This window comes from Adiantum capillus-veneris, chromosome 12 (genome assembly GCF_014529385.1).
Source record: "Adiantum capillus-veneris isolate H3 chromosome 12, ASM1452938v2, whole genome shotgun sequence".
NCBI lineage: Eukaryota > Viridiplantae > Streptophyta > Polypodiopsida > Polypodiales > Pteridaceae > Adiantum > Adiantum capillus-veneris.
This window is the reverse complement of record NC_140942.1, coordinates 91,073,095-91,087,739: the sequence shown is the minus strand read 5'-3', so window position 1 is coordinate 91,087,739 and position 14,645 is coordinate 91,073,095. Positions and strand designations below refer to the sequence as shown.

Below are 14,645 nucleotides of genomic sequence, written 5' to 3'. Positions count from 1 at the left end.
TGTCCATACAATCTACCGCCACGTCAGCAATTTGTTCGGCCAGAATTGCCACGTCATCAATTTGTTCGGCCAGAATTGCCACGTCATCAATTTGTGACATAACCCCCTCTTGAAAGAATTGTAATCGCCCTCGATTACGCCTACAAAATAGACAGAGGCCATAAACCATTTCAGCAGACATTGACTCTAAGTACCGACGCACTAGACACGACACATCTAGCACTTCTACAAAGACGATAGTCACATCACTGCACATGACATCATAGGACATCACATGACAAATCAATTACAGAAAAATCATTCCAAATCTCAAACTATGACTGCTAGCAACACATTTAGTAATCGCATCTAGATCCATCCCGGACCTCACTGATGTCGGATTAACTAATCCTTATTGCGATGCGATCATGTCTATAGAGATTTTATAAGAACAAAATGCTGCAGTCATTTCGTCTTTCAGTTCCTGCACTCAAACAAGTCACATGAGAGAGTACAAATCATTCATGTTCTATTTCGGCCATTCCATTTCATAAAGTCATACAACAGAATACTGTCAGCACAGTAGTATCCTTGAAACCCAAAGGGATATCAATGACACTATTCAATCCAGGTAATCTGTGACAAAGGAGCGGAGTGACTCTCCTCTTGTGCAATCCCTCTTCACCAGATTCAACCTGTTGATCTACGGGATCTCTCGGAGTAGACACAGCTAAACCGAATGCTTCAAGGTAAAGTTCCGAAATCTGAGTAGTATCTGCTAGGTCCTCCTCCTCCATCCACTTCGCATCTAATGCGGGATAGTTCTTGAATTTAACTAAGAACCGCCGAATCACTTTACCTTTCATTTTTCTTTCCTTCTGTGCCAAAATCTATTCAGGAACGAGTATCTCCTCGCTCTCTTACACTTCGGGTTGCTCATGGCTCCCCACCAACTGGCACCTCACCTTTAAAAGGTTTTAAGAGACTCACATGGAATGCATTGTGAATCTTCCAAGTATCTGGCAGCTTGATTCGAAAGGAGACGTCAGCTATCTTTTCTTTAATCTGGAAAGGGCCAAAAAACCTTATGCTAAGTTCTAGAAAAAGCCGCTCCTTTCCCCTTCGTTTTCTTAGGTGTGCCTTTTCAAAATGTAAGAGCATCCAATCGTCTTCCTTTAATTTCAAGTTGCGGCGATGTCGATCTGCTGCCTTTGTATGTCGTACTTGAGACTTCTCTAAAGCCTCCCGGACCTTGACAAAAGCAGTGTCCAAGTCCCTCGTGTACTAGTCGGCTTCAAAAATCTTGTCTTTAGTGCTGAGAAAGGGTGGAACCTTCTGAGCACTTTCAATTATCTCAAATGGCGCTTTCCCCGTCGAAGAGTGAATCGTGTTATTGTAGGCAAATTCCACCAAAGGCAAATTTTTTTCCCATTGAGTCTTCTGATCAGAGATCTAAGACTTCAACAAATCCAAAAAAACTGAATTTGCGATCTCAAATTGCTCAACTGTCTACCAGTGGAATGATGACGAGAACTGCAACCGTGTGCCAATGTTCTCCCAAATAGCCCTCCAAAATAAACTCGTGAATCGGGGATCTCTGTCGGAGACTATTGTCTCAAGCATGCGATGTCACCAAAATATTTGTGCAATGAACAGTCTCGCTAAATGGTCCGGATTGACTGTTTTCTTCACTGGAATGAAGTGAGCTTGCTTGCTAAATCAATCAATGACAGTCCAAATGCCATCGTGCCCACTCTATGTCTTCGGGAGATCAAAGATGAAATCCATTGCAATACTTTCCTAGGGGGGGGTGGGAATGGGTAAAGGCTGTAGTTATCCTTGTGCCTTATGCCGGTCAAACTTGACCTTTTGGCATACTAAACAATTGCGAACAAAGTGGTCCACATCCTTCTTGAGTCTCGGCCAAGAGAAATAATGCTCTACCCCCTTCAAGGTGGTATCAATGCCGCAGTGACCCATAAACGGTGGACAGTGGCACTCTATCAAGACCTTTTAAGTTTTGCGGGTCCCCACGAGACATTCGTTTCTTCATCAAGTAGCCATCTCGTAAGGAATATCTTGGAACTGTCTCTCCATTCTCTATCCGTGCAAAAACATCGGTAAAGTCCGGATCTGCGGGGTACTGGTCAACCATATCCTCGAAGCCTCTATGGTGGATTGCAGAAATAGCCAAGATGACGGGCTTCCGAGACAATGCATCTGCCACTAAATTTTTCCGTCCTAGAAGTGAAACTGTGACAAGATGTCAACCCATCGCATCTGCTTTTCCGAAAGCTGCTTCTGTGACAAGAAGTAGCGCAGACTCTGATGATCTGTAAAAACTGTGAAGTCGTCTCCGAGTAGATAATATCGCCATTGTGTAAGAGCGTGGATCGCTGCCATTAGCTCTTTCTCATAAATCTGGGCTACCAATTCTGGCCTTGAAAACATTCTGCTTTCATAAGCAATCACATGGCCTTCTTGCATCAAGACCGCTCCCAGACTACGACCACAAGCATCACAATAAACTTCGAATGGCTTTGCAAGTCTGGCAAAGCCAACATTGGTCCAGTAGCCAATTTTTCCTTAAGTGTTTGAAAAGCAATCACCTCTGTCGGTCCCCACCAGAAAGGGACTCCTTTCTGAATCAATAAGTGCAAGGGCGAAGCTATCTCTGCAAACTTCCGAATGAACCGCCGGTAGTAGTAAGAGCTCAAGCCCAAAAAGCTTCAAACTTCATGAACATTCTTGAAGTCAAGCCAATCACGGATAGTCTCAATTTTGGCCGGGTCCATTTGTACTCCTTCTACTAAGATGATGTGTCCGAAGAAATGTATCTCCGGCAAGAAAAACTTGCTCTTTTTGGCATTAATAACCAATCTATGATCGTGCAATGCCTGAAAGACATGTAGCGGATGGTGTCGGTGCTCTGCTTCATTCTTGGAGAAAACTATAATAAGTGCCCACAAAAGATCGATGCTCTCGGAAAATCCTATCCATCATTTGGTTGAAAGTTGCTTGAGCATTGGTAAGTCCAAAAGGCATCACCAAAAATTCGTGTAAACCAAAGCTTGTCCAAAAGGCTTTCTTGTAGACGTCTCCCGGAGCGATTCTGATCTGATGATATCCGCTTTTCAAATTAATCCTGCTGAAACAAGAGGATCCCTGAAGTTTGTCAAGAATATCATCGATCCTTGGAATCGGGAATCTGTTCTTGATGGTGATTTTATTGAGAGCTCTATAGTCGAAGTTTGCCAATGACAGGTGCAATGGCTACATCCCGTCCGGGCGCTGCTAGAACTGCCTCCACCGGTGGCTCCATCCTGTCAGGCGTAATCTCGAGTCGAGCCGCCAATTCAGGTGAAATGAAGTTGGCCTTGGCTCCTCCATCAAAGAAAATGAGGACTTCCCGATCTTTTACTTTGCCCCATGCGCAGTAAAGTTCCGTACTTTCATCCATCTGCCTTGGGTCGGCGATTCCCATGCAATCCGATACCAGTCCTGCTTTCATCTTTCCTTTTCTGCCACGTTCTTCCGTTGCTCTAGAACTCTCGGGCCTTTCTTCACTTTGTCCTCGTTGTGCCTTTTTGGGGTACTTTGTGGAGATGTGCCCTTGTTCCCCGCAACCAAAACACTTACCCTCTTTGAGATAGTCGCCTCTTTGTTCCGCATTCAAACGGGGTTGTGCATCCTTCTTTTTTTGGGAGTTCTTCTTCTTTCTATTGTCGTTTGTCGAGGTCTATCTGCTCCTTTGAGTCAAAACTTCATCAATGGGGTAGGTCAAGTTACCCTAATGTATCGAGAATCCCCGCTTAGCATGTCCCATTAGTTGTTGTATGGACCCAGACTTATGTTCAAGGCAATAATCTAGAATCTCTGTAGGGAGTCTGTAGCAAAACCGCTCAATTTGTTCTTAGTAAGTGACCTTCTTAAACAAAGAGGTCGGTAGAAAAGAATCTCTCACAATATGCGTCCAAAGTGTCACCCTTGGTCATCCGAAGATGGTTCCAAGCGGTTCTCACATCTCGTTTGTACTCCTTGGTCAACCAAGAAGAAATGAAGAGCCGTTTAAACTTCAACCACTTGGTCGGGGCTTCTTTCCTCAGAAGAAGAGTGGACCACCATGTTCGTGCATTTCCCTTCAAAAACGATGCGGTCCTCCTGATCTTGGAGTGCTCTGAGTAATACCCTCCAGAGAAGTCTATATTAAACTACTGAATGAATGCCAAAGCCTTGGGAGCATCTCGGAATCCAGAAAAGGATTCACATTTCACTGATTGTCCACCCTCTTTAAATTCCTCTGTCTTTTTGTTCTTGTCTTGGAGGAAATCATACTGGTTGGCTCTGTAAAAGTGTTTCTTCTTTGCATAAAACATGTGGTCGTCGGAGTTCGAACTGTCAGAGGATGACTCCTCCGTAGAACCATCAGAAACTGGTTGGAATCTAATCTTCTTTGCCTTTTTCTTGTTCTTTCCAAACTTAGTTTCTTGCCCTTTCTGTCCTCCTCGCTCGAGTCAGAAGAGGAAGAGCTGGAAGAATTGTCAGAAGAAGAGGAAGAAGAACTGGGTAGTCCTTCGAAGTGCACATGCTTCTTCTGTTTTCGTGCAGTTGCAAAAGAAGATTGACGGCCCAAGTAATCGGGGTAGTCAGTCCCCTTGCTGCGCTTCTTCAATTGCTTCTTCGATGGTTTCTTCAATGGCTTCTTCGTGTCTAGAAGCTGATTGATTCGGGTCTTGACAACATCACGAAGTTCTTCTTCCGTGAACATCCTCAGAGTAGGAGATTTCTTGATTGCCGGTTTGATTGGTGTCTCAATTGCTTTCTCGCGTGAAACCTCTCCGAATTCACCTGTACCTGCGGGGGATTAGCAATTAGCTAATCCAGTACCTGGACAAGAGGCTCTTGCCTCGGCATACGCGCAATGAACCCACACAACTGTACATACAGATGGAAAGCCCTTCAGTTGGGCATTACGATTCTGTATTCAAAGGGGAAGAGAGGTGCGCGAGAGCGGAATGATCGTGCTACATAAGACAAGGGAGAAGGCAAGCTTTCCATTAAAGTTGTGATCACCTGCACCCACTATCACACACACTGTGGTTCACTTATTGTAAAAATCAGCCTCCTCTCTCAAAATGGGCGCCCCCTCTTCATGCAGACTTAGAAAAGTGATCTGGAGCCGCCATGTGTCCACTTTGCTTTTTTTTTTTGAGTTAATTCCTAATACCCACCGACTTATAAAGTGTAGCGAGGGGCCTAAATGACTTTGAACTAAGCCTAGACACCCTTTTACTGCTCGGTGCCAACTGGCCCCGACCATCTCGTGGCGACGTGCCCTTTTCGACTGCAAGTGAAACTCTCGGCGGTTGGCCGTTTCACACTAGCCACTCAATGTCCAGCCATTTGTGACTTCAAAAAGAGGGTCCCAAAAATTAAAGAAAAATCAAGGGAAATAAACCAACAACTAAGGTTAGTGGTTGCCACAGCCTCATGACACCTTTTTAGCCGATCACCACTGTTCCACTGTTCGACTAGGACGTTACATACTGGCAGCACGGAGAGGCTCGTCCTACTGCAGCACTTCATTGGTAGGAGGAGGGCCTCACAGTTGAGTTCTTGGCAGGTTTTTAGGAGCGGTTGTGGGACTCCAGACTGCCGAGGCGAGTCACTTTGTTCGAGTGACTAGTTGCATACAAAGCTACAATAGTCGGGAGCTGGCTAGTACTTAGGCTTTTCGGTAGCTTGTGACCATCCTTTGGAGAGTCAGCGTCACTTTCCATGGGACTGTCCCATGGCACAACATCGGGTTCTTCGATTGATGCCAGCTCTTTCTACAGCGTGACAGTGCACTTGGGGTGCTGCAGCGTGGTCCACCCTCACGGGCCCTGCGCTCCATTTTGAGCTAGCCTCCACCAACAGGATGATAGTGATTTAGAGGGGTCGCCCTATACTTCAGCCTGCAACAGAGCTTACCCCTTAGGAGTGGTCTAGTGAGAGAGGGGTGTGTTGGGAGCTCGTCTGTCGTCTGACAATCTGGTTTCATTTGGCGGGCCCACTGCTTCCGCATCTTCGAGGTTTGCTCTGTCCCACCGGCGGAGACTGTTCGTGACTTTTGGTTGGAGTTGATTCATACTCTCAGGGGTCAATTCGAGACTTCAGGGCAGCTCTGACCGCATGCGGGAGCGCAGAGAGGCTTTCCTGTGACTCTGGCGCCCAAGGCCTTTCTTCACCATGGTCCAAGGTGTGCCCAAATGGCACTACAGGCCACCTGTGTGGCTCTTTCCTCCTCCCATTTTGTGATTTAGTCTCATTGTACAGATTTGTTTACTCATTGGGAGAGTCTCCCCAAGCTTTTGATGTAGCCGTCTCTAGTAGAGGTGGTTTGTAACCCTATCGGCAGTTCTATTAACTAATGGAAGGATCTTTTTCTTTTAAAAAAAAAAGAAAAATACTTTGCTTGGGTTCCCATCATTTTGCAGTAATCCATTCACCACAGTGCATGCTAAATGTGCTTTGTTTCGAAAAGCTCTCATCATCTGATTTTGGAATCTTTAATTCCTGTAAGGAGACCTTGAGTGCAAAAATAAGTTCATTCAAGCAAAGAGACAAATCTTCAAAGCATCACAGAACTATTGCCTTAGAGTTGCCAAATTTGTTAAGTATTTCTTAGCAAACTGATTGTACTATTTATCTGCTAAGCCATCCAAGGTTGACGGGAAGAGCACTAGGTAGGCATCTTTTCTATTGAGGCCACGACCTCTACAAAGGCCTAGCATGGTCGTCTGCATCCTCTGTGGAGAGTCCCTTGAGAGTCAGAACTTTATGTTCACCTTGGCGAATATGCTTCTTAGCTCCTCCATAGCTGCCTGCTCAGGAGCCTATTGTAACACAGCTGGTGGAAAGTTTAATGGGGAAGGTGACAGGGATACTGACGAGCTGGTTGAGAGAGATGCCAGAGAGAGTAGAGGGAGTGGGGGTGGAGGACTTCTACTTGGCAATTAAGGCTGGCGCTTTCTGTGGTAGTACTGTAGAGGGCTTCGTAGTGGGCTTTGTTGATCTTTAGACTGCCTTGTATGTGTCATGCAGTAGCAACAGACCCACCCGAGCTGTGGGCAGGAAGACCCTTCAACTTGCTGGACAGTCTAGACCCACTCGACCAGACTTGACTAGACTAGGCTAGACTCGACTAGATCACTCTAGCTAGACCGGGGTGAGAGACTAGACCAGCTAGACCAAGCTGGACGAGGCGAAGACCAGGTAGATCAAGCTGGACGAAGGCGAAGGTGGACCATACTAGGCTAGACCAGACGAGTCTAGATCAACAGGCTAGGCCAGGCGAGAGACTAAACCAGCTAGCTTCTCAACCATGTATTCTTAGCAGAGTGAGATTTCAGTTGAGGTCCACCGGGCGTGCCAAAAATGAGAGCACCTGTAGCAGGAAAAGTGTGTCGTGCTCTTTATTGTGGGTGTTCAAACCTCCATACCCATATGCGTTTCCTATATAGTTGCCGTATTGAACAACTATGCTGTGTATCGAAGGTTAATATAGTGCTGACTGCGATTGGAGCAGGTGTGTCTATGTAGTTAAAGCCCTCTACTTGTGCAAGACTATGAGACGGGGGCTTGGAGTTACCCAACATCCATTAACTTTGTACTCGGCAAAGACCTTGCAATTCTTTGGACAAATCTCGAGATCCCTAGGGTGGTTACGCATCATGGGGTTATACTTCGCTTGCATATGTTTCATCCAGTTTGGATTCGCTTTTGCCTTTTTCAAGGCTAGCAGGCCATTGCACCTTATGTATCTCCGCCATGAGCACATGGTTTAATATATGTTCTTGTGCCCACCTTTACTCCTGGATTAATGAGTTCACCAGGTGCAGTATTGAAAGCTAGTGGGTCTTTTCATTGATGTAGTTTGCAATTGTGCGGGGGTGTATCATGCAATTGACTCGGGCAAGTCCTTAATGCAATGGTTTGAATGGAGGCCAGTCTTATGCTTGACACTGGCTAACTGTCCACCATTCTAAAGGCAGCGTAAGCAGAGGAGCAATGCACTTCAAGCGGGGTTGTTACTTTTTGAGCTCTATATTTTGGCGTCTGTAGTGTCCTAGATCGGCACGTGTTGGTAGACAGATCTGTAGTTTCAGGTTTTAAGGAAACCAGACCACTCAAACCAGCTGTGATGTTGGAACATGTATTGGATAATTTTGACTTGTTTAAGACGCTCCTGTGGTGATCTGTCATGTATTTGTTATGTTTTTTCTTAAGTTGCTATCGTGTAATTTGAAATATTCTTATCGAGCTACTTGTTTCTTCCGGAAGGTATCCATTGTATGGAGGTATGCAGGATTGGAACTACATTCATGGAAAGTGTATGGATCTAACTTTAGAGATCTCTGAAAACAAGTGGCCTCCCGAGAATGAGGTACTTCTGCACAAGCTGGGGTAATTTTGTCGTGCTTTTTTATTTTGGTCATATATGCATGCTTTTTTCTTGCTGGGTTTTATCTCCAATTATTGGCTCTTGTACATTCCTCAAGGTTCTTTCTTGCCTTTCTTAAGAATGCCTTTGAGTAGACCCGCAAACAATAGCTAGACATGGAAGATGGGATTAGGCCATTTACATGTATTAGTGGGGCTGTTAAGCAAGGTAGCATCTAGTCCTCGATGCTCAACAGGAGGATTGTGACACTCCGTCAACTCATTTTGCCTCAAACCCTTGATAGGGCTTTTAAAATGGTTGAAACATCAGCCCAGTGAAGTTGTTTGGCAGCTAACAATGCCGGAAACCCTGTTGTAATCTATGGCTTCTCTCTTTCTTTGTCAAGCTAAAAGACATCTGGGAGGCAAATCGATTAAGCATGCTTTTGCTTGTTGCAAGCCTTGTTAAGGTATGACAAGAGCCAACTTGATTACATAGGTCAGTTTCAAAATATCAGGAATTTGATTTCTTTCCTTTGTGATCTGTAGTCTGGTGTCCATGGACGAGTTTTATCTTCGAGGGGCACACCTCTTCCTGCAACTATTTCTGTGAAGGGCATCAATTTCACTGTGAGTTTTCATAACTGAAGCACGAACATCTATGAATGCAGGTGTGCATATAGCACACATTTCCCACAAAAAAAGTGCATAATCCTCTGGACAATTATCCTAAAACTCTTTCTGAGTGGAACGCTTTTGAAATCAAGCCCTCTTGGGATTCCTGAATTGTATCTTTGCCCATCAAGCCTCCTTGGCATCAGTGTGACATAAAACCCGTTTCATCAGTATGAAACCTTGAAACCGCAAAACGCTTGCAAAACCTACGAAATGTGCGACCTCCAGTAATATTTATATCTATTTATATACATGTATGTATGTATAGATGTTTTGCCCAAATCAATAAAATACTGCTAGCTGCACTATCAGAGGTAGTTATCGTCGTAGTCTCGACACATGCGTCAAAGTTTTCTCTTTTAACTGCTTGCTGGCTTCAACATGCTTCAGGTGTTTGCAAGCAAGAAGTACGGTGATTATCACAGACTACTTAGTCCAGGAAGAGATTATGAAGGTAATCATACCATCAGCTTACTCATTTTATACTCTAGACCATCAAAGTACGTAAGGAGTGATGTAATGTTTTGGCAGTAACTGCGAGCATGCATGGATATATTAGTCAAACAGCTGTAGTGCTTGTTGAAGAAGGCAAGGCGGCACTCCTTGATTTCAAACTTCAACCCATGGCCCTTGATCATGGAGAAGGGGCATCTCTTGGACAAAATGCAACGGGCTCTCAAAAGATTTTGTATAATGAGAGCTCACGTGCCGGCGGGCTTGAACTCAACTCAGAGAGCTTCATATCCATGAAAGACGTGCTGGTGGAGCAGTTGGTTTCATGGAGAGAACAACAGAAGGCTGTTTATGATAGGGATGTTATCAGTGAAATAGTAGCTGCTCATCTGAAGACAACAAGCTTTTGTCTGGTGTTTGGTGTACTGATAGGTTTCATTTTCTTTTTGTGTAGACATAGGGCCTTTTCTAAGGTCCAAAAAGCTACCCGACCCACTACAATATTGTAGCATTGAGTGATTATTGGAAGAAAGGTAGAGTTTAGAATTGAGTCTTACACCTTTCAAAGCACAATCCTCTCTGCATTGATGATTGTGTAACACGTCAAACATGACCTAATGGCTTTTGCCTTTTAGGTTTTGATGGTATGAGCTGTAATATTTGCGTTACGGGTGCATGTACAACCTAACATAACATAAAATGAATTCATATGGAGTAATCAGTAGCTCACCGAGTATCCATGCATGCTCGCAGTTACCATCCATGGAACCTCATCGATCATGCGAGCATTTGGCCAGATGATTGATCAGTATTTGGAACTGATCAATCATTTGGAACCTCATCAATCATCCATGGAATCATAACATAATTTTTTTGCTCATCATGAATTCATTTTTGAGCACAAGGAGCATGTGCTACGTGAAGTGCATGGTGCACAGATTCATGAAGAGGATGCACTAATGGAGTACAACATGACATTTTTCAGATTTGGATGGTTGAGTGAATAGCCATGTGTGCTGTCCAAATGTTACCATCTGGCCATTTTGGTCAGCCATTGGTAAGGGACTCGGAATGTCTCTTCTCTGGGTTATGCAACTCAAATCATTGAAGTATTGGCACACAAAAACATGAGATAGCGATGGCTAGCTAAAGAATATCCAAAAAAAATTGTGTTTCACAACAAAGAGGGGAGATGTAACAAAGATAGTTTTGACATGTACTTCCAAAAATAGAGAAATGTGCATCGGTCGCTTGCACTTCAAAGAAGGTGATTGGTTTCATGGATGGGCTAAATAAGGAGCACTAGTGCTACATATATATCATCTTGAAAGATGCAAATAATTATATTGAAATATATAATGACTTGTTACATGAAGAGCACTTTAAAGCTAGGATGGGAGTTGAAGGTCGCTCGGAGGCAACAAATGACCAGCCTTTTGGAGTAGAGCTTACTAAGAAGCCTAAAGGGAGACTCATGTCTCTCCTCTATGAAGTTTAGGTAAGGTTGAATTTATATTTTATAGTATGGCCGGCCGTCGCTCTCTCTCTCTCTCTCTCTCTCTCTCTCTCCTCCTCTTTATCGCGTGCACAAGGGCTTCTCTTAAGTTTTGGAGTTTAGCTTTCATGTCACAGATTTCAACAAGTGTAAAGGGTTCCCCCTTTCGCCATATTATGTTAGTTTAGATTTCCTCACCAATTATCAAGAGTGGAAAGGTTAATCTAAGAAAAAGGAACTATGTATTTCATGAACTTATACGGAATGATTAACAGACCTTGATGTTACATGCTTCCTTACTTTCTCTCTCTAAAGAGGATCATGTCATACATAGCCTCTCTCTCTCTCTCTCTCTCTCTCTCGTGCGTAACCTACAACACACCCTTCACGCGTAACTTGCAACTCACCCATCCCGTTCTCCCCTTTCGTACGTAACCTGCAGCCCACCCCTCGCATAACTTGCAGCACCCCCTCGTTTTCGCGTGCGTAACCTACAACTCTTTTCCCATAGTACGCAACCCGCAGGCGTCCCCCCACGGGCCAGCATTCCCCCCGCCCCCCCCCCCCCTCCCACCCTCGGCAAGTGCAGGTTTTTTCCAAACGAGTTTCAAATGGCTTTTTCAGCCCTACAAAAAAGCAGTAATTGCAAGCAAAGTTCAAAAATTTATAGAATTTGCATAACTTACAAAAATTGCAGAATTGGAAGTTGCAGAAAGCGAGAATTTGTTTTGATTTGCAAATTTTGCAGAAAAGGCAAAATGTATGTCCAGTTTGCTTAAAGTGAGGGGAACATGTATGCATAGTGTGTGGTGCGTGGAGTGTGGTCTCCTACTACTATCGTAAATTTTTCTCTCGTTTTTTGGGACGACCAAGCATGAGGACACAGAATGATAAGCTCGACCTTTAGAGGATGCAGTTCAAAAGTGCAAAGAGAAATGATCGAAACAATTAACAAGCTCAACCACAACTTATTGACCACAATAAAAATGCTCGATGAAGGTGTGTTGGCCCAAGAAAGCAAGATAGCTACACTGGGAGATCGTGTGACGGCCCAAGAGGAAAAGATTGTGTTACTCAAGAGGGAGCTTGCAGAGGCACGATCACGAAATACACTTGAAGAGGGAGAATTGTAACCTTCAGTAATAGAAGAGCTAAACACGATCAAAGAGGGGGAAGAGCGGCACAAAGAAATGACGACCTCTTAGGTGGACGTTATTACAAAGACTCAACAGAAGGCAGATCAGGCCGATAAATGGATTGAGGTTGCCAAGAAAAAGAAAAGCAAGGAAACAACTACGTCCACACCCACCATAATTAACTTGACACTAGAAGAGGAGCAAAGAAGGTGTGCGCGCTCTTTATGTGTGAGGATTTGGGGCCTTAAAGATAAAGATAATGTGGACGAAGAGGTAAAAGAACTCATGGCTTTGATGGGGGTTCATGAGCCGATGCACTCAAGAGCTTGGAGAGTGAGCAACAAGAAAAATGTGAGCAAGGGGGAAACCTCGAAAGAAAGGACACTCATCCTTCGTTTTCCTTCCATGAAAGCGAAGGAGGACTTTTTTTTGAAGAGACCAACTCTTAAGAAAACGAGCATCTTTCTCGGGGATGATTCATAGATAGCTCATATGCAAGAGGTAATGTCAGAGATTAGAGTGGCAAAGGAAAAAGGTAAGATTGATTTTTATCGAGATGGAAGAGTGGTGATATTGGAGCCACGCTCCACATGACGGTGTAAGACCTATGGGACCACACTCAAAGTTGCTACCTGGAATTGTAATGGATCTATGCGTCTTGATGTGGGTGCTTTTGAGAAAAGTTTTAGTGGGAGAGCTATCATCTTCTACTCTGAGACACATCAGGTCCCCCCCTGGGCAGTCTATGCCTCACATTAGTGGATACAGATGGGAGACCGGATGTAGACAGGAGACACGATCAGAGCACAGAGGGCCGGGCTCAGGAGGAGTGACAATGTTATTTAGGGAGGAAATGCAGCCATTGATACATATAGCTCGTAGGGATGAGCAAGCTAAGTACATGTGGGTGAGATTCAGAGCAGAGACAGGCAGATATCTTTACACTGCTATTTGCCAATTGCCCCCGAGTATGTCAATGTATGCACCACCCAGAGGACAGTCCCCCTTTCCTATTTTGGATGATGACATCTGGGAGTTCTCTAGAGATGGTGACATCATCATTCTAGGGGACTTCAACGCTAGGACTGCCCATCAGCAGACAGTTTTTAATGATACTTCAGAGGAGATGCTGAGAGAGCTGGATGTTGCAGAGACGGGCCTATCCAGACTATCACAGGATGGGGAGAATACTGAGTATGGACGACACTTGATAGACATGGGGACTGCACATGGATTGGTCATCTTGAATGCCCTACAGAGATTTCCCATTGGGGGGGGGGGGGGGGGGGGGGTTTACATGCTTCCCACACAGACATGGAGCTAGCACAGTGGATTATGTCATGGCACAGCCGAGTCTCATCTCTAGTATCCAGGACCTCACAGTTGGACCCAGACCTATTGGTGTGGTAGTGGATCATGCTCTCGTGTTGCTGACCATCTTTTTCCAGTTTAGTGTAGCACACAGGCCATAGGCAGCAGCCCCTACTCGCTACACCTTCACGCGGGAGACGGACTCCGTATACATAGATGGGATCTACAGACGCTTGTGTACAGAAGAGCCAGGGCGACCTTTGGAGGAGCTTACTACTATAGTGACACAAACGTTACATGATGCAGCAGCAGAGGCATACCCACACACACAGCCTGAGCAGAGACGCCATTCTGGGAGCATGTCCGAGAACAGCTGGTATGATGAGGAATGCCGCTAGACCAGAGCTAGACTTCAGAAGGAGATGCTTTTGGGGGACATCACTCACAGACAACCACATATTAACTTTCGACACCTAGTGCGGTGGAAGAAGAGGGCATTTTTGGCCTGCTCTAGCATTTTTGGCTCGCCTAGAGCAGGATCTATACCAGCTATTCTTGAGTCAAGACTCACGTGAGGCATGGCGGCTCTTTCGTGAGCACTCTCCCCTCCCCCCCCCTTTCCATTACTTCTACAGAGTCCTGGGGGCAGTATGCGTCATCTCTGTACACAGTTCCTGGACAGCCGCCCCTTCCCGACCCTCTCGATCCATGCCCCCATGCATGAGCTTTTCTCACCACTGAGATGGTGAGGAAGGCCATTGGCAGGATGAGAACTGGGAGAGCATATGATCATGATGGCTTAGTAGCTGAGCACTTCATGCATGCCACAGATCTACTAGCAAAGCTCTTAGCAGTTATGTTTAACCGTGCCATGTGTGAGGGCTTGCCTAATACTTGGAGCCTATCTACTATTGCACCTATCTGCAAGTCATGAGACCCTATGGAGCCTGGGAATTATCGCACTATCATGATCGGACACACATTGGCACGGTTGTACGCATCCATTCTTGAGCAGCACAGTTGAGTGGATGGGCAGAGAGAGAGGGGATACGCCCAGCCGGCCATGCAAGATTTAGGAGAGGTTTTTATACTCTTGACCATATCTTGACACTCTGAGCCATCATTGAGGAGGGCAGATCACATGGGAGACGGATCTATTGTAGCTTTGTGGA

General features: G+C 45.1%; 1 protein-coding gene across 2 annotated transcripts in view; it reads left to right on the top strand.

The window, feature by feature from the left end:
• Nucleotides 1–10,249, top strand: part of SOL1 (carboxypeptidase D) — an 85,526-nt gene extending 75,277 nt beyond the window's left edge. For both annotated transcript variants that reach the window (XM_086525427.1, XM_086525426.1), the window contains exons 11-15: nucleotides 8,305–8,407; nucleotides 8,811–8,873; nucleotides 8,953–9,033; nucleotides 9,469–9,532; nucleotides 9,610–10,249. In XM_086525427.1, the coding sequence (XP_086381553.1) occupies nucleotides 8,305–8,407; nucleotides 8,811–8,873; nucleotides 8,953–9,033; nucleotides 9,469–9,532; nucleotides 9,610–10,040 (742 nt within the window). In that variant the 3' untranslated portion in view covers nucleotides 10,041–10,249. The remainder of the gene's footprint in view (nucleotides 1–8,304; nucleotides 8,408–8,810; nucleotides 8,874–8,952; nucleotides 9,034–9,468; nucleotides 9,533–9,609) is intronic.
• The last annotated feature ends 4,396 nt before the right edge of the window (nucleotides 10,250–14,645 follow it).